This window comes from Auxenochlorella protothecoides (genome assembly GCF_000733215.1).
Source record: "Auxenochlorella protothecoides strain 0710 unplaced genomic scaffold scaffold81, whole genome shotgun sequence".
In the NCBI taxonomy this organism is placed as follows: domain Eukaryota; kingdom Viridiplantae; phylum Chlorophyta; class Trebouxiophyceae; order Chlorellales; family Chlorellaceae; genus Auxenochlorella; species Auxenochlorella protothecoides.
This window is the reverse complement of record NW_011934330.1, coordinates 55903-80220: the sequence shown is the minus strand read 5'-3', so window position 1 is coordinate 80220 and position 24318 is coordinate 55903. Positions and strand designations below refer to the sequence as shown.

Sequence of the window (24318 nt, the reverse complement as noted above, 5' to 3'; positions counted from 1 at the left end):
CGCCTGCAGGGATTGCCAATCTCCTCTACCTGCGTCCTGGCCCTCAGTCTTTTGGCTTCTGCTGGTCGGCTTGCCGTTGAAGACCCTGCAGCAGCGCCAGCGTGCCAAACCCCTGCAGCATGGTTGGATGGAGGGAGAGCATATGTTTTTGGATCATGCGGCGGTCCCTCACACCTGAGCACCACCTCTGGGTCACACTGGTGAGCAGGGAGCACTTGGTTCCTGGAGGAGGGCAGTAGGGTTCCACATCCAGCCTCCGGCCTCGTCCGCCCCTGCCCCCTTGGGCACCATCAACGCATGCCCACCGACCTCTGCCGGGACGCCAAAGTGGGAGGGGTGCAGCTGCCCGCTGTTCAGCGCCTGCGTCAGCACATCCAGCGTGTGCCGGAACTGGGGCGTGGTGACGAGGTGTGCGATGGCCTCCGGGGTCCTGCGGCGGGGCAGGGGCGGGGCAGGGGGCATGCCCGGCGGGCCGTCGTGCTCCGAGCTGAGCGGCTGCCGGGGGACACGGGTGGCGGGCTGCTGCACCCTCTGCGGCATGCACAGGGTCGCCCCAAGGCACTCACCTGTGGGCCTTGGGGAGGTGGGGGGCCATCGCTGCCACCAGCTCGGGGCGGCGCGCGAGGAGGGGGACCAGGGTGGCGGGGCGGAGCACGCTCGCCAGGGAGGGCCCGCCGGCGGGGCCTGCCCGGGCGCCGCTCGACCCGTTCCCTGCCGCCGCGCCCAGGTTGCCCAGGGCTGCCGCCAGTGCCGAGGCCCCGATGGGGACGGCAGCATCCGCGACGGGCGGCTCGGCCGGCGGAGGGGGTGAGGGTAAGGGGCGCATGAGCGCGAGCAGCGCTGCGCCGGCCTGGCTGCCCGCCGGTTCCTGACTCCAGAAGAAATGGTCGGGGTGCGTGCCGTCGCCCGGCTTGAGATGCATGATGTTACCATCGGGACGGCAGATCTGCGTGGGGCGGCAAGGGGGCGGGCGTCCCAGGATCGGCTCGCAGCGATGGGCGCGGCATGGAGGATCATGGCAGGGAGGACCAGAGGATCAAGGCACTTCCTACTGCCCCTCACCTGCACCAGGGTGAAGGGGCCTGACGTTTCCACCTCGCACGCTGCAGCCCCCTCCGCATCCCGTTCCTTCCACTGCACTCTGAAGTGTCCGGGGGAGTCTGCTGGGCACACAGACAGGATCCCACGCCGGGGGTCGGGGTGCAGGCGCCCGCTGCTGTGGGTCATGAGCCCCGCCCGGACCTCCATCGCGCTATTTATCAGCTGATGGAGACTGAGCGGTGTGCTACGATGGGCAAGCAGCTGATGTGCTGCAGCTCGAGCAGTGCCGACCGTCGAAGCCGAGACGTCCGGTTCGTGGGGATTCGATCTTTTGAGTTGATTGACGGCTTACATCCGGTATGGCATATTTTACTGAACGATGTGTGTTGCTCTGGATTGCTGCGTTACTTTATCACCGCTCAGTCCGCTGGGGAGCCGGGTGGAGCAGGGCGCCAGGGCGCGGTCGTCGGCTGAGTATCTGGGGTTGAGACGTTGCAGTCCAGCGAAACAAGTCGATTGTTCACCCTCCATCAAGCGTGTATGCCCCACCAAGAGGTCCATTCGAGGCAGCTCACAGAAGGGATATGGTGCGGGAATGTGGGACAATGTCCAGTAATGGTCATGCTTACAACAACTTCAGGGGCAGAGCTCAGGATGCAGGAGCGGATGCTTTGGGTTACATAGTATACTTTGGTTGGCCGGAACACATTGCGTGTCAGAAGAATTGGCGGGCCAGCCGTGACGCACGGAGGGTAGGATGGAGGCAGGGGAAAGCGGTGGAATTGAGCGAACGTCACGATCAGTGTGCGCATTATAGTACTAGGCCTCAAGAGGCTGAAAACAAACAGGGAGGACAAAGAAGCATGGGGGAATCATGCTCAAAAGTGGACTCGTCCCCCTACACCCCAGTAGTTTGGCTCAGGAGCGTTCAAGTGACTTCAGCCTGCATGCTCAATCTTGACATGCACGGACTCCTTCACCATCTCCTTGAACGTGAACGAAAATTTCTTTTTGCGGGGAGAAGGACGGGGCGTCGGGGACGGACTGGGTGGTGGTGATATGGGTAGGTCACTCTGCGGCGGAGGAGGTGGGGGACTGGTTGGTGGGGATGATGGGGGTGGAGGCGGGGATGGTGAATCGACAGGCGAGGGCGGAGGGGGGGGTGAACCGACAGGTGAGGGCGGAGGGGGGGGTGAATCGACAGGCGAGGGCGGAGGGGAGGGTGAATCGACAGGCGAGGGCGGAGAGGGAGAGCTGGCAACAGGACTGTTGGCATGATCGTCCACGATCTTACTGGGTGGAGGTGGAGAAACGGTGCTCGGAAGAACGTTCTGCCCGTAAGCACCTGATTCATGTCAGGAAGGGGAGGACCGTATGTGTGAAGATGCCTGGGAGCCGGGGAAGACTGAATGGAAGGCGAACCCACTCTTCATGCATCGTGTCATGGCAGCACTCAAGTCATGCATGGCTCCTTCACAAATCACCTATGACATTGCCCGCGGGATAGTAGCGGCACACCAGGTATGTCCAGTAGCCCGGCGCATTCAGGTTGTTGACGTAGCCGGGACATTTGACGAAGCCGCAGCCGACTTCTTTGCTGCCCTTCCAAACCACTGTACGGGTAAGAGAGAAGTTTGGGTGGATATCTTGAGTTTTCGACAAGCTTATGTCCCATTGGGAGGTTGGCAGGCCATGCCTGGTGCAGGTGAGCCACCCGCGCAATTTAAGCAGCCACCCTGCCACCACCTAGCATCTCCCCTAAGCGCAAGACCCTCTGGAGCGGCCCCGAGCTCCACTGTGCTGCAACTTACTTTGAGTGAAGTGGCCAGTGTCCCCTCCGGTTCCCAAAACGTAGCTCCTGGCCTCGTTGTAGTACCAGGCCTTCCAGACGTGCTCGCACGTAACCCGGATGTTCCGGGTATAGAGGATGTTCTCGCCGGCATACTTGCCGAACCCCGACCGGTTGGGCTTGGGGGCATGCCCATAATGGCATTTCTCAGCGTACTCCTCAGACACTCTGGCCAGGGTTTCATTCCACGTCAGACGCCCCACGCTGTACACAGGGTGGCCGGGAATCGGGGGGTTTGTGACCGCGCGTATCCATGGACTGGTCCGGATGCTGAGATCAGCAACCCTAACCCATACTGTCCATCGCCATGGATTGCGCTAATCTAACCACTGCCCACCTGTGCTCTGAGCGCGCCAGGTTGTGGATCTGCAGCAGGAGCTCCGGAGTATCGCAAAGTGGCGCTGTCCGGGGTGTGTACGAGGGGTCGTTGGTGTACTGAACGGTCGTCGCCGAGTGGGAATTATCGGGGCAGAACACATGATGCCGCGCCAATTCCCTCACCTTGAGTGGCGAGAAGCGCACGGGAGGCTGCTGCCTCGGAACCCATGGGAGCGACAACCACTGTCGCGATCAAAGCGACGAGCAGCGACCACCCGGGTAAAACCATGCTGTCTGACAGGCTTTGGCAGTCTCGCAATTATAGATCTTGTGTCTGGCGGTGATTGCCAGTGAATTTAAGAAGAAGTGTGACGAACGTGGTCAATTGACTCCCTAGGCAGAGCTTTATTAGTGAGTCAGGAGCTGGTTCTCACTTTCTTATCTATTCCGGTCACCGGACAGGGAGGTGCCCGGTCCGACTGGGTGGATGATGTGGACCCGCGCCAGCTCAAGTGTTGAGTGTGACACTGGCTTACATTTGATCCAAACTGGGCTTGTGATGTAGACAAATTGGGGTAGTAGTACAGGCGTGGAAGTCCGAAATAGTCTGATCCTGGGTTGGAGTCTGATGTGCATGTGGTCAACTCGTCACAAGCGCATCCACACCTTGCTAAGTGGGTGGTCATGGTAAGGGTATGAGTCCTGGTGACGTCGCTGTCATCCACAGCATCAGATGTGCAGTTCTCGTGACAGTGTCTGCATGCGCTGTATTGTGTATGCATGGGCCCTTGGCTTGTGTATGGTCGCCTTGGATAGTCGATATTCATGTCCAGACAAATAGCTCCTCCTGTCATTGCAACTGATGGCTTGAACTTTGAGCTCGAATGAGACTATGCACGTGGAGGCGGTGCTCGTATTTTAATGAAGAGGGGTGGTAGATTCTTCCAGTAAGATTGGCGCGAAAACTTCCCCCATTTGGATGGAGGGGCTAATTGTTTCTTCTTGGCTGGAGGTGGTGAGCGTTTAAATTTCGACACGTATGGTGAACGCTTCACCTTGGGTGGTGGCGGAGGTTTAATTTTGGGCTTCGGGCTGCTGACAACAGCCTTTGGCGGCGGCGACTTCTTGCTTGGAGGCAGCAACTTCTTGCTTGGGGGTGGCGACCGCCTGGGACTTGGTGGAGGTTTGCTTTGTGGTGATGGTGGTGGTGGTGGGTTTGTTGGGGAGAGGGTGGGAAGGTCAGAGTCTGACTCGGCCTGCACGTTCTCTCTGAATTGCCCTGCATGCATCCGTGGACATGAGTCGGTGGAGATATAGCCTTGACACTCAAGCGTGGACGGCCACAATTTGCATCGCAGCAAACATGCCGAACAGCAGCGCCCACTGACACCTGCAGCGCACCTTGCACATTTCCAGGAGTGTTGTACTGGCTGCAGGAGGGGCGCAGGGGCATTGAGGGCGGGGATGAAGTCAAGGGCTCATTAACATTCCCATTTGCACAGAGGAACACTCTCCCTGGCCGCACGCTCTGTCTCAACGCAGCAGATCATTCGGGGACTCACCACACCATCATCGTCCAGGGCCCTCGGACCGAGGGTGGTGCGGTGGAGGCATCGCATGCTGCAATGCCGCACCCCAGCTGGCTGGTTGCCTTCCAGACGACTGTGACAGAGAGTAGGCAGAGGACACAGATGGGAGACTAGGGGGTCTCTGGTATGAGGCGGATCAAGAAACGGCAGAAGCAAGCTTCAAGACACACGCGGGTCCTGCCGCCCACAAAATAAGTCAGAGTCTGGCCCACACCTTGAGAAAAGTGGCCGGCATCAGGCTGGTATCCTGGGTTTGCATAGCTGTAATCATCCCGCTCATTGTCGTACCAGTACTCCATTGCTATAGAGCAGGTTGTAGATGTTCCCTGTGCAGGAGAGGAAGGAGTATGAGAGGAGGAAAGGGCCGACGGTACATTACAGGCACCGGCAGGGACGAGCCTTTCCCTCGTCGGGAAAAGCAAACACAGATCAGTTGCGCAGTGCTGGGGCGCGTCTGCCCGACGACAAGCTGCAAGCCAGGCCTAGAGCTGGCAGATCCTGCGGACGTCCTACCCAGGACATGAGGATGTTCTCCCCGTACTCGGACTGGGAGTGGGACCAGATGCATCGCTCGGCCCACTTAGTGGCAGACTGCGCAACTGTTGCACTCCAAACGAGGGGCTTGGAGCTGTCATAGGAAGAGAATAGTACAGATTTTTGCAAGAACAAGCATTCCAGTAATACGTTCAGGTGCAGATACATTGGCATCTGGGCGCACACCCATCGATCCAGAGTGGACGTCCCCTACTGGCGCCGGAACCTCCGGATTTCGCTTACCCGTGCGCTGCCCGCGCGGTGTTGTGGAGAGCAAGCAGCTGCTTAGCATCCGTGCAAGCTCCCCCCTCTACAGCAGGAAGAAGGTATATGAACTTGTTGAAGGGGTCGCTGTGCCCTTCCCCGGAGGACATGGGCGCGGCAACAGCGGCAGCCTTGGCAGGCGGGTTACAAAGACCGGGACCCTCCCACGTCGTGTTGGAGGCCTCACCAAGCATGGAGTTGGCCAGCAGGTCCCTTTGGGCTTCGACAAAAGACCTTCCGGTGAACAGCAGGGCCAGTAACAACAGCACATGCGCTGTGCTTTGGGAAGGGGAGGTTGAGCGCTGCATGCCGGCCACGCTGAGACGAATGAAGGCCGAGCGGACCGCAGGATATCGCAACGCGATTCCTGCAAGAATTCGACATAGTGGGCCTCTCCTCCATCCAATCGCAGCCTGTCCACATAGGGGTCAGAGTGGAGGAGGAAATCTAAGCGCACTGGCCCCTTTCCCCCGATGGGGAGGCTTGGGGAGGCCTTCCTTGCACCAAAACCATGGTAATGTCTCGGAGATTGAACAGCAAAATGTGGTGTATGCCCTGTGTACACGCAGCTTGGCCGGTGTGCTTTCATAATGGGAAGCAGCGCCTCCGTTCAACGCACAGCAGGGGTGGCGATGGGGTCGAAGTTGATTCCCCCCAGCCAGGCCCAGCCGATGGTTGCATGGCCGCCACAATCCCGCGTTCCAACACCACCCTGGCCTACTTATCCGATGATACTGGAAAGGTTGTGTGCTTACATGCGCTCCAAGAAGAATGAAGAATCGGCAGTGCAAGGAAGGAGGTATCGTCCTGGTCCAGAGCATGGGCAGGAACCGGGCGACAGGATTATGTTGAGGAGGGATGAAGTAGCAAAGCACGGTGTGTATAAATGAGGCTCGCAGCTTCTGCCAGCTTGAGCTGGGAGAAGTGATGCACAAACGTAAGACTGGAAAAACAGCAATGTTGACGAATTATGAAATCACCCACCCTCTATGCTGCACTCTCAACCGGACAAGCTATCTGTGAACTCATTGAGACGGGCAGCAGCCTCGGCTTGGGTCAGACCCAAGGCCTCCTCGCTGGAAGTCTCCTCATTGCTGACGGGGGTTGGTGACAACGGAGACGTCGTCACTGGGCTGGGGGAAGGCTCCTCAGGGCTGGGGGAAGGCTCCTCAGGGCTGGGAGAAGCAGGAGAGGTAGCCTTAGGGCTGGGTGAAGGGGAAGAATTCTTCTTAGGGGAGGGGGGCGGCGGTGAGGCATCCTCGGGGCTGGGAGGAGGAGGAGACTTCTTCTTGGGAGAGGGGGGCGGCGGCGAGGCATCCTCGGGGCTGGGAGGAGGAGGAGACTTCTTCTTGGGAGAGGGGGGCGGCGGCGAGGCATCCTCGGGGCTGGGAGGAGGAGGAGACTTCTTCTTGGGAGAGGGGGGCGGCGGCGAGGCATCCTCGGGGCTGGGAGGAGGAGGAGACTTCTTCTTGGGAGAGGGGGGTGGCGGCGAAGCGTCCTCGGGGCTGGGAGGGGGCGGCGATGCATCCTCGGGGCTGGGAGGGGGCGGCGACGCCACCGGGCTAGGTGGAGGTGGGGAGGCGACCACGGGGCTTGGCGGCTGCATGAAGAGAGGATACACGGATGAGCTTTGGCACAGCGAGATGCGCGATGGCTTGCGAACCCACGCAGGCAAGCAGTCTACCATCGCGACCAGCGTGCAATCAGACCCAGGAAGGGTCAGGCATGCTGCAGATTGCAGGGGGTGGGCTACCATCGACTACAATTCCTGCGGGGCCCTGGAAACATATAACCAAGCCATGTGCCCAAGGACTCTGGACGTCACCCACCGGCGAGACGGTGGTCTCAGGCAGGACATTGGCAGCAAACTCGCCATCCACGTTTCCGGACGGGTCAAAGTCGCTGCACCGGTAGAGGGTGGGTGGTTTCAGGGGGAGACATGGAATCGAAGGGGCATGCCAGCTGGGTGTGGCAGAGCTGATGGTGGGATGGCGGCACACCACCACGTTCCCTCGACACCCGGCCCATCTTGTGTCACAGATGTTCTGGGCAGCAAGCAAGCTCGCACCAGTCTCCTCCCCACGTGCTCACCACACGATGAAGTGCCAGTTGCCGGCGGTGGGGCCCGCGTACCAGGAGGACCCTGGGCACTGCGCCACGGCGCAGCCCATTTGGGTGGTGGACAGCCACACAATCTGGGAGAAGTGCCCGGAGTCGGCCTGGAAGCTGGGGTTGGCGTAGTCGTAGGAGCCGGCCTCGTTGTTGTACCAGTACTGCATGGCCATGGAGCAGCCCCCGTCCGTGATGGGACCCCAGGCAACCAGGATATTCTGCCCATACCCGCTGCCGCCGTGGTTGCCGCTGCAGGTGGAGGCGACGGCGGCGGCGGCGGCGGCGATGGTGTCGCTCCAGGTCAGGGCAGGAGCCCTGTGAGGGGGTGCAAGGTTTGCTTTCGGTGGGCATAGGTGCAGGTCCATTGAGCACAGTGCGAGAATTGGGGAAGCAGGAGACTTCATACCCCCGACGGGCAGTTGGAGACGAGAACCCCGCAACCACCCACCCGTGGGCGGCCCGAGCGGCATTCACGAGGCTCAACAGGTTCGCGGAGTCGGGGCAGGTCTCGGTCGCTGCAATGTGGAGGGATGGGGAAGGGGTGAGAGGAGGAGCTGCGAGGGTATCGGGTAAGGCCGCGCTTGGTTCGGTTCCCGGGGCGTCACGCGGCGGCAGGCCGAGAACGCGGCGACGGCGGCAACTTGGTCAACTACAAACCCGGCGCACATTGGAGCAAGCGACGGGAGGCCAGGCCACCGGGCAAATTGCGTGCCGCATAGGCGGTAGTTGCGAGAAGGAGGCAGTTGAGCAGCAGTCTAACTGCTGGAGTGACGGTGGCCATGATGGGCAGAGGGCAGGATGTGGATGGCTTGTTGGAGGGGTGGATGGTTGATTTAGGCAAGGACGAGGGGAGAAAGGGGCAATATGGGGTTTTGTATCCGACTCGGTCAACTTTAAGTTCCCCTGGTAGTTCCTGACGGCTTTCATCCCTACATCCCCTCCGCTGTGGCGAGCTCTTTCCATCAGTCTGACAGAAGCTCGCCTTCGGCAGTCTTCCTGGCAGACCGAGCCGCCGGCGATCTCGCGATCCCTGCCGACCTGGTACCTCACCCAATGCTAGATCTACGCATTCTAAGAGCTTTTATTGTATGAGATTGCCTCTGGCGTGCTGGAAGTCGTGGAGAGGGAGATCATGTTCTGAGTTTTTGGCTATCCTTTCCTCGCGCCGTCCGCTCGTACGACCAGCCTCGGGCCCCGCCAGCCACCTGTGACCTCCCGCCAGCCAACGCACCCGGACGGCCTCCGGCCAGACAGACAGGCGGAAACTTCTGGGTCCAGCTCGGCGCAACTCGCTCCTAATTCGAATTCAGCCAGACACGGCGTGGCTGTCCTGCCAGCTCGCGCCCTGCAGGCGGCTGGGCATGGATCCGCGGGGGTCTCGGCAATATCCTGGTGCGGACGTGGACCTCCCCTTCCCCCCTCCGCCTGTTGCCCCCCATATGAAAGTGGATGGGCCTGTCAGCAGCCCCGGCTGCAGGTCTGGGTTTCTTGCGTGTGCCTTCTTGCAGGTTCTCAGATGCGTTGCTCGCTTTCATGATCCCCAGTCGTCACCATTGACATGCAGTCGAGAGCACCCTCGTCTCTGCTCCCTGCCCTGCCCTCTCCCTTGCTACGGATCGCGTCTTTAATGGGCTTACAGGGCAGGGCAGGCCGGCACGCGTCTCGCCGCTCCAACTCCTCCCCCGCTCGCCGCTCCTCTAGGCTCCCAGCTCACTGCTCCGCCCCCAGCCAGGCGGAGAACACCTCGTACTGCTCGCCGATGTAGTCGGAGTCAGTGACCATGTTGCCGTAGAAGGCCTTGGCGGTGTCCTTGGTGCCCGGGGCGCGCGCCTTCTTGCCCGCCTTCTTGGCGGAGGCGCGGAACTCGGCGCGCCGCGCGGCGGCCGCGTAGGGGTTCAGCTTCAGCATGGAGCCCAGGTTGCGCAGCGGGTTCTTCTTCAGCGGCGCGTGCTTGCCGGCGGGCTTGGCCGGGGCCACCACGCTCTGCACCTCGTCGGAGTTGATCAGGCGCGCCAGGTCGCCGTTGGTCATCACGTGGCGCGGCAGGCGGTACCCCTTCTTCTGCTCGCTGGCAGTGGAGGTGGTGCCGAACACGGCGTCCAGGCGCGCAAAGGCGGCCTGCGTCCAGACGATGAACCGGCCCAGGTGCCCGCCGGGGGCCAGCTGAAGCAGGTTCAGCCGGTCCACGCAGGCCACCTCCACGCCGGGGATGTTGCGGAAGGCGCGGGTGATGCCCGAGTCGTTGGCGTAGACCACCAGGGGGCCCTTGCGCGACACGTACCGCCGGTTCCTCATCTTGCCCTTGCCGCGGCGCAGGTTGCGCGACGCCTCCACCTTCTTCACGTCCTCCAGCGCGCCCACCGACGCCAGCAGGGCCAGGGCCTGCTTGGTCTTGGTCAGCGACTCAGCCGCGTTGGAGACCACCAGGGGGACCTCGGGCACGTTCTCCACGCGGTGCCCGCGGGCGAGGACCAGCGCGGGCAGCGCGGAGGCGGCCAGGGCCGACACCACCGCGTACCGCTTCTGGTTCACCGCCACCTTGCGGTGCCAGCGGCGCCAGGTCTTGGTGGGGGAGTACATGTGCCCGCCGCGGACCATGTTGCCAAAGGCAGCCTGGCCTGTTGGGGGCGGGGAGGGAGGGAGAGGAAGGCGGCGGTCAGGGCCCATGCGGAGGAAGCGCCTGCTGCTGGTGTGCTCTCCAGCACAGCGGGCATGGCAAACAAATGCAGGCCTGCTGTTCCCAGGCACGCTGAGATGCTTTCCATGTTGGCAAGGGCTCGGTATTGCCGCCTCCGGCATGAGCGGCGCGGCGCACGCGAGCGGCGCCCAGTGCTGTCGCCAATAACACACTTTGCAGCTCCGCAGGCCCGTGCCGGGTCGCGACTCGAGCGGTCCCCGCCCCCAGCCCCTTCCCGGGATGCCCTCCATTACGCACCTGCGCGGTGGGTACCGCCACCGGGCACACGCGGGATACGGGATACGGCACGACCGGTTCCCCAGGACTCAGCGGCGGTCTGGTGGCCGGCCTTGCTGGACACAGCGTAGGCCTGACGCTTGTTCTTCGCCAGTCCAGTGTGCACGGTCTGCACGATGTCGGAGCGGATGGGGGCCAGGAAGACCTCGGGCAGGGCGATCTGCGAAATAAAAGGGGTGAGTGGGGGTGAGCAGAGCGTGGCAGGGGGCCCTCGCGCACCCCGCCAGCCGGCCATCCCGGCGCCGCGAGTGGGGTCCCACCTGCTCGGTGGCCTTGCCATCGAGGCCCTGCACCGCCACCAGGGGGCGGGCGGCTGCCATGGCGATAGGTGTATGTAGGATGTGCAGGCACAGCCTCAGAGAGCGAGACTGGCCCGGCGCTGGGTGAAGAGGACTTACTGCGTTGGCGGCAGAGGGCCCTGGGTCGATTGGGGGCAACACAGCGGAACGATGGTCCAGGGAGTCCAATCTCCCTGGTGAGCAGGGTAGTCTGCGACGCCGTGCGCTAGAAAGTAACGATGAACTTGCCTCTTAACTTTTCTTGTTGCGGGAACCTTCACGCGGGGGTTGGCTCTTGGCACTCCTGGTGCCAGGCCCTGGGCGCGCGAACTCCCCTACACGACTCGATCGGGCTCCGAGAGCGCCAGTGTTGCGACTGCACCATGGCAGAGCGCAGCGGCGCCGCAGACTGCATTTCATTATCGTAAGCACTTGCCACGGATCATCCTGCCTCGTGAGAATCTCCCCCGCGCGCGCACAAGCGTCACCATGAACCAATACCAGGTTTTCACAGTCTTGCCTTGGCAAGATTTTCATAGGATAGGGGGATCGTGGTCATGGCAGCGGGCCGAACAGTAGCCTTTCATTCTATGACGTACTCGTCGGTGGTGAGGAGGGACCTCGTGCCAAACTTGACGGGGGCGTCCCCCTCCACTGCCGTCACCTCAGCGATCCCGATGTCGCACATGGTCTTATTGGCCGTGAAGGACACCTGGAGATATATTTGAGAGTGTGGGAGGGATTGGAGAGGGGGGCGGGGGTGATGTGGGAGGGATTGTCATAATTCATACAAGCCCTCGCCCTCCACCGGGGTGTTCGTGCACACATCCATGTCGCGTTCCCTCACCTCCACGGGGAAGAAGGCCGAGGGGTCTGCGGCGGGTACGACAAACTCCAGGGCCCCCGCCGCGTTGCTGGCATCGATCAGCTCGATGCTCCAGACCAGGTGCCCCTTGCGCGCGTCGTACCGCCAGTCGCCGTCCAGCTGGTTGACCTGGGGCGCGCCGCCGGCGGGCACTGGGATGGAGATCTGTACGCCGTGCAGATCAAAGGGCACCTGGCTCTGATACTCGATGTTGACGTACGACTCGCCGCCTGAGGTGACCCAGGGAAAGGGTTGTTGGGGACACGCGAGTTGTGCTGGAAAAGCAGGACAGTGGAAACTCGACGCGCCGCTCGCGGCCAGGCCCGGCGCACGGGCCCGGGCGTCGCACGAACCTGCGCCCGACACGCTGCAAAGGCCTCGACGCAGACCGTGCGTCGTCCCTCCAACCCCCCCCCCTTCCCTTCACAGGGACTCCTCACCCCCTTTCACACCCACCCACCCGACACGGAGGGCCAGCAGTTGATGCTGAGGGGCGCGGCTGCCTCGTCGTCGGTCTGGAAGCGCCACTTGAGCACGCCCAGGGGGGCGCCGATGGGGAAGGGGCGCGCGGCGTCGCGCAGGCCCAGCACGTTCTGGGACGCGTACAACCCCTTGTCGATGTTGGGGTGCGTCTTGAACTGGAAGCCCTGCTGCGCGGCGTCGCCGGTGAGGGCCAGGCGCAGGCGGGCGTCGGCGCCCTCGCCCACCTGCAGGCTCATGGAGCCCTGGACCTCCAGGCTCTGCATGCCGCCGTCCTTGGACAGCACCACCGACAGCGTCTCCTCCACCGAGACGAAGACGGGGTCGCTGGCGGTCGCACCCACCCTTGGGCCTGTGTGTGCAATGAGGGGAGCGAGGGGGTGGGTGGGGGTTCTGGGCGACCCCAGCGGAAGACCACACCCTTGCAAGGCGACGGCGGCCTGGCACCCAGACACACACGCTCCTGCCAGGGGCTCAGGCAGTGACCCTTGCAGGCCTGGTTGGAGCACCCCCACCCCCACCCTCTCGCAGGTCGTCCCACCTGCCAGAGAGGGGGGTGCATGGGCGGAGGGTGCGTCCTCCACCGCCTCGCCCTCCGCCTTCAGACTCGCCAGCAGGTCCTTGGCCTGGCCGCCCTTGCCCAGCTGAGGCCAGGGAGTGGGTGAGCAGGGCTGGTGCAGGTGCTGCAAGCAAAGAGTTTTTGACTCTCCCCCTGCCGACATACACATCTTCTCTCCATCAGATCCTTTCTGGTAGCCCACCTGTTTACGCCCCGCCCCCCCCCAGAAAAAGGGTTCACCGCCCCACATCCACACCTGCATGCCCTTCTTGGGGCGGGAGGCGCCGAGACCAGCCTCACCGCGGCTACCTCCAAGGCCGGGCCGCGGCAGGGCGGGGCGGGACTCGCCAAACCCACCGGCCCCGGACGCGGCGGGGGCGGAGGGGTAGGCAGGCGGCCCTTCACCCGGCCTCCCCCGCGCCGAGCCACGGCCCGCCTCCATCTTCTTCTTCTCGATCTCCCCCGCCTTGCGCTGCATTGTCTCCCGCGTCTCAGCGATCTTGCTGGCGATGATCATCTTGTGCAGCTTCTCCTCATGGCTCTCCATCTCCGTGTTCTGCACCACCTGCCCCACCGTCACGTTCTCCTTGTACCCCAGGCTGATGATCTCGTCAAAGGCAAAGATGAGGTTGAAGGCCGCCTCCGACACCGCCTCCTCCTCAAGCCCGTGCACGTATTCGGGGACGACCTTGCCGCAGAGGCGCAGCGTCTCCAGGTCTTCCAGGATGTTGGAGGCCTTGTTGGTGACCAGTACCAGGTACATGGACTCCAGGGGCTGGTACAGGTACCGCACATTCTCGGTCTCCACGTAGGTGTGCTGCTTACCCTGCCCCACCAGCTTGGGGAAAGCGGCCAGCAGGCCCTCTATCCTGATGCGGGTCATGTCCAGGAACTGACGGGACACCAGGGCTGCGGGAAGGCATGGTTGGAGGGGTGAGGAACGGGGTCTTAGGTAACAATCTTCGGGGAGGTCTGCATTGGACAACACGGCGACCACGAAGGGTCCGGCCCGGGTTGCAGGGGAGGGCACCCCCGCAGCATGAAGCCCTAACTACCTTTGCCCGATTTGGTGACGATTCCTGCTGCCAGCACCACCATCGTGCCGTGCTGCTGGCCAGGCGGTGCAGGGCGGAGGGGCAGGAGATCTTAGCAACGCCCAGCACGTCGGGCGGAGCGATCAGCGTTGAGAGAGGTGATCGCGCTGAGCTTGCTCACTGGGTTGGAGTGCCGCGATCGCTGAGCTTGGAACCCCTCCTGATCAGATGCCGGGCTACCAGAGTCTGGGTGTCCCGGACTCGAACCAGCGCAGTACCCAACCTGGCGGTAACCAAACCATGGTGCACTCGAACCGTCGGGCATGTCCCACACATTCTAGGCAAGATTATCATCAGCGGATCATATATTGCACATTGCTATGACATGGGACAAAACAGGCGCAGGGAGGAGCCCCTCTTCAGCCAGGAAGGGATTTACTAGGAGGGAACACCAGGCCGTGCAAGGTGGGCGCTAGGAACATCGCAGGTGTACGCCAGTGGAAGGTGTGTAGCAAGGGCAAGTTCGGTGTGCAAGTACAAGGTTTCAATCTGCCGGGAAGGCGCTGCGGGGCTGCCGTCTCGCCCAGCTCACTCCAGCTGGCCCTTTGCATCCTTGCCGGCGTGGAACCCTGGCTGCAGGGAGGGCTGCATGCACACGCGTGCACTCAGGCCCTCTCCGTCCTGCAGGCGGATGGTCTGCTGGTACAGGAAGGGCGGCAGGGCATGCGTGTCGGGCACGATCTCGCCCTCCCGCGTCAGCGCCGGCAGGATGCAGGCGGAGAGGTAGCCGCCGCCCACACACCCCGTGTCGATCCCGGTGGCAAACGGCTCCAGCTGCAGCATCCTGTACCGGTGTGGGGTGCCGGGGGGAGGGGAGGGTTGGTTTCAGAGGGTGTGGGCCAGAGGCGTGCGCACGGGGTGAGGTATTCGCAAGGCCCCCTGGCGCGAGGTGCCATGCGCGAGTTTGCCCCTCCCGTGCCCCCCCAAGGACACCCCGAGCGCGCCCCACCCAGGTCCAGCACGCAGTGACGGCAACGCACCTCGCCCCATGCAGCGACAACACCCCTCCCCACCCCCCCCACCTCCAACCAAGCACCTGCTGCTGGCGTGGCCGAAGATGACGTGCTGCGGCCCCTGCCACTGCCCGCCCCAGGGCCGGCCCTCCTTCCAGTCGGGCCGCTCGCGCGCCTCCAGCTGGTATGCCGGCGGCACGGTGATGCGCCCGCTGCGCACCGCCTCGGCCAGCATGCGCCGCTCCAGCGCCCAGGAGAAGGAGCCGAAGGGGGGCGGGCGGGCGGGGACCACGAAGCGGATGGTGTACATGACCGCCAGGTCCTGGCAGGCCAGGGGCACGCCGGGGAGCAAGCCGCCGTGCACCACCAGCACGTTGTAGGCCTCCAGGCTGATGGTGAAGGGCAGGTTGAGGAGGAAGTCGCCCACCGCCGGCTCCAGGTCCTTGACCCAGTCGAACTCGGGGTCGGAGGGGTTCTCCCCGTGCAGGCTCCAGCGGTGCCAGTACCCCGCTGCGCGGTCGTCGTGGTTGCCACGCACCGACAGGATGCCCATCTCGTGCACCGTCTTCAGCGTCTGCGAGTATTTATTATTTAAGGAACGGGAGGGGGGGGGGGGGGGTAACCTCATGGATGGCTGGAGATGGCAAGGAAATCATGGATGTGGCTGGGAGTGGTGACCAGAAGCACCCAAGCAGGCACGGGATTGCAACCCCCAGATCGGTGGATGGACTCATGCGGTGACATCAGCCCGACTCAGCCAAAGGGCTCGGGCCCCGCAGCACGGCACTCACGTCGAGCACGTCGGGGCCCTTGCCGGTGATGTCTCCCGTGCAGATGATGAGGTCATTGGGCTCGGCCACATTCTCCAGCAGGAGGTGCAGATCCTCCAGGCAGCCATGCACATCGCCGATGATGACCACCCGCCGCCCAGCTGTGGCCTTGGCCGGGATCATCTGGTGCACCTCCTTGGGCAGGGGGTTGCCTGGCGGGCGGGGAGAGAGGTATACTGTGAGCCGGCAGTCCCGGGCACGTCCACAGGTGACTCGGCACGAGGGCTAGATGCACGCGGGCATGCAAACCCTACAGGACCCCGACAGGGTTGCTCCTCTCCTGGCCCACGCACCCTCGGGAGTGGTTTTGGGCTTCTTTGGGTTCCGCCTGGTGGTGAGGCTTGCCAACATGGCCCCAACGTCCAGTCCGCAGCACGCCATGGTGTCAGTTTCCGCCGGGTGCCTGCGCAGGGTTTGCCCGGGAATGGGTAGGATCGACGTCGCAGGGGAGGAGCAGGAACTTTGAATTGCATGCAATTACATGCCATTCATATGAAAGAGTCGAGAAGCGGGTATGGGGCCGGCTCACAGACCATGTAGTGCACCTGCCGAAGGGTCGGTAGGGTTCCTCCGGTCACACGATTGGCAAGCCCTGGAAGACCCCCGAGTCTCGCAGCACGGTTATAAATGATAAAGCGAATGGTGATAGCCTTTACAGTTAGGTCTCGCGCTGTGGCCATGCCGTAGGTTGCGTTTGCCCTAAGTATCGGCGCCCGACAAAATGCTCTCGTGCGCGCCATAGAATGGTACCTTCCTGTACGCCCGACCCACTCCCCCAACCGACCCACTCCCCCAACCGTGACCCATCAGCATAAGCCCTACGCAATCGTAGAATGGATTCCAGTAGAAGCAGGAAAAATCTGGGGTGAACCATCTCTGTGTATTCGAGCAAGTCAACAATGGAACCTGACGCCGGCCCCCCATCCTGTGGTGCAGTACTGGGTTGGCTGAGCTCCACGTCCTAGGCCTTGGCGGCACGCGCTGACGCTTTGGCTGCGCGGACAGGGGTTTAACGTGGGAATATTTTATCATTCAGCTCACTGAAATAAGCAACAACACATCTCCAACAGACCACCCCCAATCTGACCTGCCAGCTTTGCGGCGGCTTCCCGCTCCCTCTGCAGTGGCGTCTTGCGCGGCGATACCTTCCGGATGCCTGTGGGTGCGGCACTGGAGAGGTGTGTGCGTCGCAGCTTGTGTACCCACTGGCAGGATCGTTTCGGCTGCCGGTGCACCTTTGACATCATCCACGCACATCCAGACACCATCCCGGTGGCCCCATGACGGACGTTCAGGGCCCCTCGGGTCGCCATGTCACTCTCCCAAGTCTCGGCTGCAGCGAGGCCTGGGCGCACACGACGGTCTTGCGGCCGCCAGACACACACCATCCATGCCCCTTTCCCCCACCCCCAACTCCCGCCATACCCCCCCTCCACCCCACCCTCCACCCACCGCCAGCCTCCCGCTCCGTGGCGGCCGCCTCCTTCTCCCGCTCCAGCCGGCTCTTGTGCACCGGGAAGCTGCCCAGCGCGGGCATGCCCCGGCCCTCCGCGGCCGCACCGGCCTGCGCCGGGCGCGGCGAAGCCCGCGGCGCACCCAGCGCCAGCGCCGCGTCACGCTCCCGCTCCAGCCGGCTCCGGCGCTTGACCAGCGAGTCCAGGCCCGGCTGCCCGGCCTCCGCCGCCGCGGTGGCCGCACCGCCGCGGGCCGGGCCGGCGCCGCCGCGCGGGGGCAGGCCCAGCGCCTTGGCGGCAGCCTGCTCCTTCTCCAGCTGGCTCCGGTGGATGGGCAGGGCGTCCAAGGCTGGCAGGTCAACCCGCTCCAGGCCATCTTCCACCCGCGACCGGGCCGAGACGCGGGGCGCGGCCTCCGCCAGGGCCTCGTCCCGTGCCCGCTCCAGCTCGCTGACGTGGACCCTGGGTTGCAGGGCCAATGCGGGGATGTGGGTAGGATTAGGATAAGACCATGGAGAAGGGCCTGAAGCAAAGCCAATCGGTGTCACCCCGGGTTGCATGCCAGCGCGCCCCCCCGCCCCCCCTTCCCCACCCTCCGCGCCCCACCCACTTGAGGTCAAGGGGCCCAACAGCCTGCGCCGCAAGGGTGGTGCCGATGTCGCGGGCAGACACGCGGGGGGCCGCCTCGGCCAGCGCCGCGTCCCTTGCCCTCTCCATTTCGCTGCGCGCCAGTGGTTGTGGTGGCATGCAGGGCTTGGAGCGCGTGAGACCATGGGAGCTTGGTCGTGTGCTCTTGCCCCTCTTCTAGTCAACGCAACACCAAAAATGCAGCATCGCCCCCCGGATCGCACCTGACGTGGATGGTGAGGCTCTCTGCAAACGTGCGGTGCCCAAAGGCCGCGGCCGTCGTGATGTAGCCGTCGTCGTCGTCACCGTCGCTGGTGTAGGTCTCAGACCCCGAGTCCTCCTGGCCAGCTTCAGCCCGCTGGTCACCATCACTCCCCCCAGCGCTGGGCTGTGGGCCAGGCCCGCCCTGTGCTGCTGCGGTGGCCCCGTCCTCTGCGCCGCCCTCATGCGCGACCTCCACACATTGCCGCCCCGGTCCGGCCAGGGCCCCGCTGGCACCATGGCTCAGCTGGGACAGGAGCTCACCGCCATCCTCTTCACAATCTGCATCCTCTTGGACCTCTGTCTCGCCAGCATCGAAGGAGGTACAGGCCGCTGACCCTTCAGCTTCCTCCCCGTTCCCGTTGCTCTCTGCGGTAGCAAAGGCTGATTCGTCAGCCTCAGCCTCAGGCTGTGGCTCAGTCATCTCTTCAGCATGCTCCTGGATGTCTTCACTCCCTTGCAGGGTGATGGGCAGGGGCGTGATGGGGATGGTGACGCTGGATTTCCTCTCCGTCAGCAGCGGCATGTCGTCCGCTGCACCCTCTCCTGATGCCGCTGCTGCCGCTGCTGGGCTGGGCAAGACCTCCTCCGGGTAGGCTGGCAGGTCGGCCATAAGGTGGACGGTATGGGGCTGCACTGAACTGTCGGTGCTAGGAGAATCCGCTGCTTCATCGTGGGTGGATAGCTGCTGCGAGTTGGGAGGTCCCTCCTCTTCAGCAGCATCACAATCAGTAGCGCCCGCAGCGCTGCTCGTCACACTGGTTTCTCCCTCCTCAGTAGTTGCCACATCCACCCGCTGAGGATCCTCTTGCTCTCTAGTGATGACTTCAGGCTCGGGTGAGGCTCCTGCTGCTTCCTCTTCCAGCACATTCTCCGTTGCGTCCTGCTCTGCAGCTTGCGTGCAAGTCTCAGCCTGTTCAGGGTCCCCCAGGTCGGAGGGCTGCAGGGTCAGTGCCGACAGGTCCTCCACCACCTCCTCTCCAGTTTGGTCTGTACTCAAGACTGTCCTAGATCTGGTCTGCACCATTCTCCCTCAGCTGCCGCACGGGGATCTGTACCTGTCGAGACACGTATCGAGGGGAGATTCCGATCAGAAGCGAAGCTGGCTGGTTCATCAGGATCAGCACCTTGATTTTGCGTCCCATGAGACCGAGAAATTTGCTACGAGACGCAGTACTCCGCCGCAACTCCTCACCAGACTCTGACGAGGCAAGTCCGGTTACGACCTCGATCGCTGTGCCGCTTCCTCGCGAATCAATCCGCCTTTGCACGGATCAGAGCTATTTTTCTGCCTTGAGGACAGCTGCGATGGCATCGGGAGGGGCGGTGCACTCCAACCTCTTCCCCTCCAGGGCGGATGTGATCTGTCCCTCCCCGAAGCGATCGGCGGGGCGAGCCCTCCCCTTTCATGTTATCCGAGAGCCGCAAGCATGCATTACGTTCGTTGGCTCTGCGCACCGCGTGCATTTAGACCTGAGAACGAAAGCGTAACGCCTTCTTCTCATGCCAATCCATCGTGAACTCGACATTGTCCTCAGAGCTTACCGCCCTTGTTATCGGAGGTGACCTCCGGCTACCGCTCGACACCCCCCTCATCGCTGGAGGTTTGGCAGTAGGCTGAAACCAATGCAACGACCATGTGGGTTTGCTTCACCACGTCAAGGACACCTTTTAGTCTGCAGGTAGGTCGTGAGCGCGGGCAATCGCTCTGAACATCTATGAACTTTGATGCTGTTTGCGTATGGCACGACGTTGCACGCTGGCCCCCCTCCCAGGCCCACACAAAGGCCCTTCACAACATCGAGGCCCCGCCCTCTTGACAAGATTAGTAATGCACAACACCAGACGAGAGGCGGTAGCAGGCGAAACCCAGTTGTCCAAGCGGTGGTGCTCAGCCCATCAGTGCAGGGCGCAGCGCCCTCTGCTGAAGCAGGAAAGAAGGGTTATGACGCCATCATAATAGGTGCAGGCATGGGAGGGCTCACAGCTGCCTCTCAACTGGCTGTCAGGGGGGCCAAAGTCCTTGTCTTGGAACGGTATGTTGGTTGAGATGCAAATCGGCCTGTGCGACTCTGTGGGCAGAGGGTAGATTGCATCAGGGGTCTGCACAGGCCCTCACCTCTGAGAATGATTTCCAAGCCTTCTCACATGTAGCTTTGGCCTTGACTCTAGGTATACCATCCCGGGAGGCTCTGCTGGACACTTCAAGCGGGAGGGCTACACATTTGACGTCGGGAGCAGGTAGGTTAGATGGTCTGTGGTGAAGTGTAGAAGGTGCAACACCTGGCACGGGACATTGCCCTTCAATCACATGGCTTTTCTCCTTCTGGACATGAAGGCAGTTCAAGTGCACCAACAGCCTTACTCTCGTCCCCCTCCCACGCATTCCCTGCAGTATGATGTTTGGGTTTGGAAAGGAGGGCACGACCAATCTTATGACTCGTGCACTGGAGAGTGTGGGCAAGCACCTTGACACGATTCCGGATCCGACCCAGATACACTACCATTTGCCCGTGTCCAAGGCGCATCCCGACGTGAGGCTGCAGAGGTGGCCTTTGTGGTGTTGGCGGAGTGGTAGGTGAGCAGCAGTGCCCGTGTGGTTCAGAACTCTCATTCCTGAAAATCCCATCACACTCAGGGTTTGCATGTCCGCGTCTGGCGTGACTATGAGGAGTTTGTGGAGGAGCTGACCGCCTGCTTCCCTCACGAGGCTAAAGGAATCCGGGGCTTCTATGGCGAGTGCTGGAAGGTGGGTGCTTGGTGGCCGTGCCAGAATGGGGTGAGTTGCGTTTGTATGCCTGATGGGCATCCATTGTTTGGGGCCCTGGTCTCCCCTATGCCCACTTTGAACCCCCTGGCTCAAACACCTGCCGTTCAGGTGTTCAATGCCCTCAACTCCCTGGAGCTCAAGTCGCTGGAGGAGCCACGGTACCTGCTGCAGCAGTTTGTCAGGGCCCCCCTCGCATGCCTGACCCTGGCCGCGTATGTGGGGGTGAATGCAGGTGACGTGGCAAGGAAGCACATCAAGGTATGTGTTGAGTTTGTGGGGGCCACGGGTTGATTCAATGGATGGATACTTGAACTGGTGCAGGAAAACGCATGGGCTGTTGGTCTCTGTTTAGGCTGCCCATGACAACAATCTTGCTCCTGCGTCCTGACGCTCCTCACCTCAACCTCCCCCACCTCAATCCCTTTCCCGATGAACCCCAAGTAGGACCCGGAGCTATTGAAGTTCATCGACATCGAGTGCTACTGCTGGTCAACAGTCGCAGCGGTTGACACACCCATGATCAACGCCGGCATGGTGTTCTGTGACAGGCACTATGGCGGCATCAACTACCCAAAGGTGACCATGCAAGGAGCTGGAACTTTCCTGCTGCTTCCCCTTGTGGAAACCTCCGAAGGTAACACCCAGACCCCACTCCCCTCCTCACACATTCCCTCCCCAATCATGCTGCAGGGAGGGGTGGGCCGCATCGCCGAGCTGCTGGTGGACGGCATCGAGGAGCGCGGCGGTGAGGTGCGCTACCGGGCTGGGGTCCAGCGCATCCTGGTGGAGAATGCCCCTGCCGATGGCGACCCAGGCGAGCAGAGCTCCAGGGCCGTCGGCGTGGTGCTCACCGACGGCACGGAGATCAGGTGGGCGATGGCAACCCTGTCGCATGCCCCTTGCTGCTCTGTGGACGAGCATAGAATGTGACGCGTTGATGCTCAGGGCAGCGTGAGCATGACCGCGAGCTCACTCACACCGCCCAGACCACCCTGCGATCCCACAATACATCCTTGCCAGGGCCAAGACGGTGATTTCCAATGCCACCCGCTGGGACACCTTTGGCCGGCTGATATCTGAGGAGCAGATGCCCGAAGCAGGTCGGGCGGGGAGGGGCTGGAGGTGGAGTGACACAACGGATTGCATGTTCCATGCTTTACATGCGTGGCTGTGCACATTTGGGACTCGCAACCCAGCAGCACCCCCCCCCTGCACCGCTCCTCACGACCACCTGGCCCCACCGCAGAGAAACTTTTCCGTGGACGGTATAAGCTGGCGCCTTCCTTTCTGTCCATACATGCCGGGGTGAAGGAGCAGGTGCTGCCCCCGGGCACAGACTGTCACCACATCGTGGTGGAGGACTGGGCGCGCATGGAGGTGAGTGGCTGGCATGGCCTGATGGACGCTCATGCCGGGTTCAGGAGGGGGATCTTGCCGGTGCGGCTAGGGGATGCCCCGGGGGTGCCGTGCTGGCACACTCGTGTCATCGATTCCCTCCCGACAGGCGAGGCTCATCGTGACGCTCTGCTCCCACCCCGCTGACAGGAGCCGCTGGGCACCCTGTTTGTGTCGATCCCGTCGCTGCTGGACGCGGGGCTGTCCCCCGAGGGGACCCACCTCTTCCACGCCTTTGCGCCCGACTGGGTGGCTGACTGGACGGGCCTGGAGCCCAAGGCGTACGAGGCGAAGAAAGAGAGAACTGCTGACGCCATCTTCAAGCGGCTGGAGGCCGCATTCCCTGGTCTGGCGGAGGCCACGGTGTACAGGTGGGCCTTGGTGGAGGCGGCCGCGACAACGCCCAGCCGACATGCCACCTTCCACTCGGGCCTGCGCTGGGTGGGTGCCTACCATGCACAGTGCCCAGCCCCTGGCAGCACCCACCAAGCAGCCCACTGATCCCTCGGCACCTCATCCCACTCACCCTCCCGGTCCCCACAGGGAGGTGGGCTCCCCGCGCACCCACCGCCGCTTCCTCAACCGCAAGGACGGCAGCTACGGCCCCATCCCGTCCCGCCGCCCCCGCGGCATGCTGGGCATGCCCTTCAACCGCACCGCCATCCCGGGCCTGTACTGTGTGGGCGACTCCACCTTCCCCGGCCAGGGCGTGAACGCCGTGGTTTTCTCGGGGTTTGGCTGCGGCCATCGCGTGGCCTGCGACCTGGGCTTGGAGCAGGGCTTCCCAGCACTGGACGGGCCGTACAACATGCTGCTGGGGGCCATCAGGGACCGCGTCTGATCCAGAGCGTTGTATTGCAAGGGAAGAGGGTTGCAGCAGTGGGAGGTGCGACGAGCAGTCACGACGTTTGTGGAAGGCCCTGGCCTGAGCTGTTTCAGGCCGGGGCGGGAGTGGTGTGGCAGTCACAGGAAGCCCAGGGCTCGCAGGTGGTCATGGGGATGGTGACCAGTCAGGTGGGAACCGGATGGCACGCGCTCGCTCCTGCGCCGCCAGACATCACGTGAAGACCGAGAGGAGGACCATGAGGAGCACCCCCAGGATGGTGTAACGGAAGGCTGCGGCCGCCAGGGCCCAGGTAACAATGAGCAGCTTGATGGCCAGGTTGCCCACTGCCAGGCCCAGCATGCCCAGTAGCAGGAGCACAGCCACGTCCTGGAACCTACTCCTTGCGCCAGGCCCGCGCTGGCGAGTGGAGAGGTGAGGTGAGAAGGTGTCGTCAGGGAGTTGGGCACTGCTGTGTGCCAACACTTTCAGTACAGCCAAAAAGCACGCAGCGTGCATGTGGGCGCTTGGAATGGTCGAGTCAGCAGCACCTCGCCCGCAAGGCATGGGCACCGGCCAAACACCCCGCAATGTACCTTGGCATAGGACGCCTCATCCTCTAGGAGGTCGTCGAGCTCCTGCACGGCGTTCTGGTTGCGAGCCTCCCAGTCCCACTCTGGGTCCCCCTGCCATCCCGCCACATCACTGTCGAGTGGTAAGGATCTGAAAACTGTGCTGCGAGGGTGTCGAGGGACTATGGGCCGGTGGAGGGCCAGGAGGTCTGTCCCGGGTCTGGGGCAGAGGGAGCGGCAGCCCAAAGCTGTCCTGCTCAACATTGATGCATCTGATCAAACGGCGAAGCAAGATATTCAAGCTCAAAGAGTGGGGAAACATGCCTTCGACCGTCTGTCGCCTCCTCAAATTCAGAGGCAGAGGCTGACGAGGGTTTCAACCTCCGCGCGCGCAACTGTCCCGGGTGCGCTGGAGCTTTGAGTTTGCGGCGAGGCCCTGGCGGAACTGGACCAAAATGATTGATGTGCTGTCCTCGAGATCGGGGCATGACCTGTGCTTGCAAGGGCATGGCGTTGTGATTACCTCGCTCCCCCGGGATACTTCCGGGGGAGGCTAGCAACCACCACCAAGAGAGAGGAGAGATGAGTACCTATTGAACGCCATCGATGGGATTTTTATACATGAGTTCAATTAATGCCCTGATGGCATCATTACTCACCCGTCACGGAGGTGCTG

The 24318-nt window shown here is 62.7% G+C and overlaps 7 protein-coding genes across 7 annotated transcripts; 1 reads left to right on the top strand and 6 right to left on the bottom strand.

Annotated features, from left to right (window-relative positions):
• Positions 1 to 43: 43 nt before the first annotated feature.
• Positions 44 to 922, bottom strand: F751_6069 (hypothetical protein; the record flags this gene model as incomplete). Its single annotated transcript, XM_011402163.1, has 3 exons — positions 44 to 112; positions 310 to 430; positions 705 to 922. 3 exons carry the CDS (start codon positions 920 to 922, stop codon positions 44 to 46), a joined length of 408 nt encoding a protein of 135 aa, XP_011400465.1.
• Positions 923 to 2514: 1592 nt separating this feature from the next.
• On the bottom strand, positions 2515 to 3497 carry F751_6068 (Cysteine-rich venom protein TRI1; the record flags this gene model as incomplete). Its single annotated transcript, XM_011402162.1, has 4 exons — positions 2515 to 2654; positions 2853 to 3094; positions 3228 to 3291; positions 3392 to 3497. 4 exons carry the CDS (start codon positions 3495 to 3497, stop codon positions 2515 to 2517), a joined length of 552 nt encoding a protein of 183 aa, XP_011400464.1.
• A 3267-nt stretch (positions 3498 to 6764) lies between these two features.
• Positions 6765 to 8488, bottom strand: F751_6067 (Protein PRY1; the record flags this gene model as incomplete). Its single annotated transcript, XM_011402161.1, has 5 exons — positions 6765 to 6770; positions 7425 to 7497; positions 7687 to 7956; positions 8156 to 8222; positions 8374 to 8488. 5 exons carry the CDS (start codon positions 8486 to 8488, stop codon positions 6765 to 6767), a joined length of 531 nt encoding a protein of 176 aa, XP_011400463.1.
• Positions 8489 to 9417: 929 nt separating this feature from the next.
• On the bottom strand, positions 9418 to 11001 carry F751_6066 (60S ribosomal protein L4-1; the record flags this gene model as incomplete). The annotated part of the gene is made up of 3 exons (XM_011402160.1): positions 9418 to 10325; positions 10643 to 10841; positions 10942 to 11001. 3 exons carry the CDS (start codon positions 10999 to 11001, stop codon positions 9418 to 9420), a joined length of 1167 nt encoding a protein of 388 aa, XP_011400462.1.
• A 541-nt stretch (positions 11002 to 11542) lies between these two features.
• Positions 11543 to 13961, bottom strand: F751_6065 (Coatomer subunit delta-1; the record flags this gene model as incomplete). Its single annotated transcript, XM_011402159.1, has 6 exons — positions 11543 to 11671; positions 11807 to 12054; positions 12285 to 12656; positions 12846 to 12948; positions 13120 to 13772; positions 13919 to 13961. The coding sequence occupies 6 exons, from the start codon at positions 13959 to 13961 to the stop codon at positions 11543 to 11545; spliced, it is 1548 nt and encodes a 515-aa protein (XP_011400461.1).
• Positions 13962 to 14485: 524 nt separating this feature from the next.
• On the bottom strand, positions 14486 to 18695 carry F751_6064 (Bis(5'-nucleosyl)-tetraphosphatase, symmetrical; the record flags this gene model as incomplete). The annotated part of the gene is made up of 7 exons (XM_011402158.1): positions 14486 to 14741; positions 14994 to 15484; positions 15702 to 15892; positions 16270 to 16285; positions 17557 to 17656; positions 17805 to 17915; positions 18046 to 18695. 7 exons carry the CDS (start codon positions 18693 to 18695, stop codon positions 14486 to 14488), a joined length of 1815 nt encoding a protein of 604 aa, XP_011400460.1.
• Positions 18696 to 20120: 1425 nt separating this feature from the next.
• F751_6063 (Prolycopene isomerase, chloroplastic) lies at positions 20121 to 23088 on the top strand (the record flags this gene model as incomplete). Its single annotated transcript, XM_011402157.1, has 11 exons — positions 20121 to 20167; positions 20255 to 20323; positions 20478 to 20616; positions 20721 to 20831; positions 20961 to 21110; positions 21297 to 21428; positions 21543 to 21721; positions 21873 to 21952; positions 22099 to 22229; positions 22398 to 22618; positions 22791 to 23088. The coding sequence occupies 11 exons, from the start codon at positions 20121 to 20123 to the stop codon at positions 23086 to 23088; spliced, it is 1557 nt and encodes a 518-aa protein (XP_011400459.1).
• Between the last annotated feature and the right edge of the window lie 1230 nt (positions 23089 to 24318).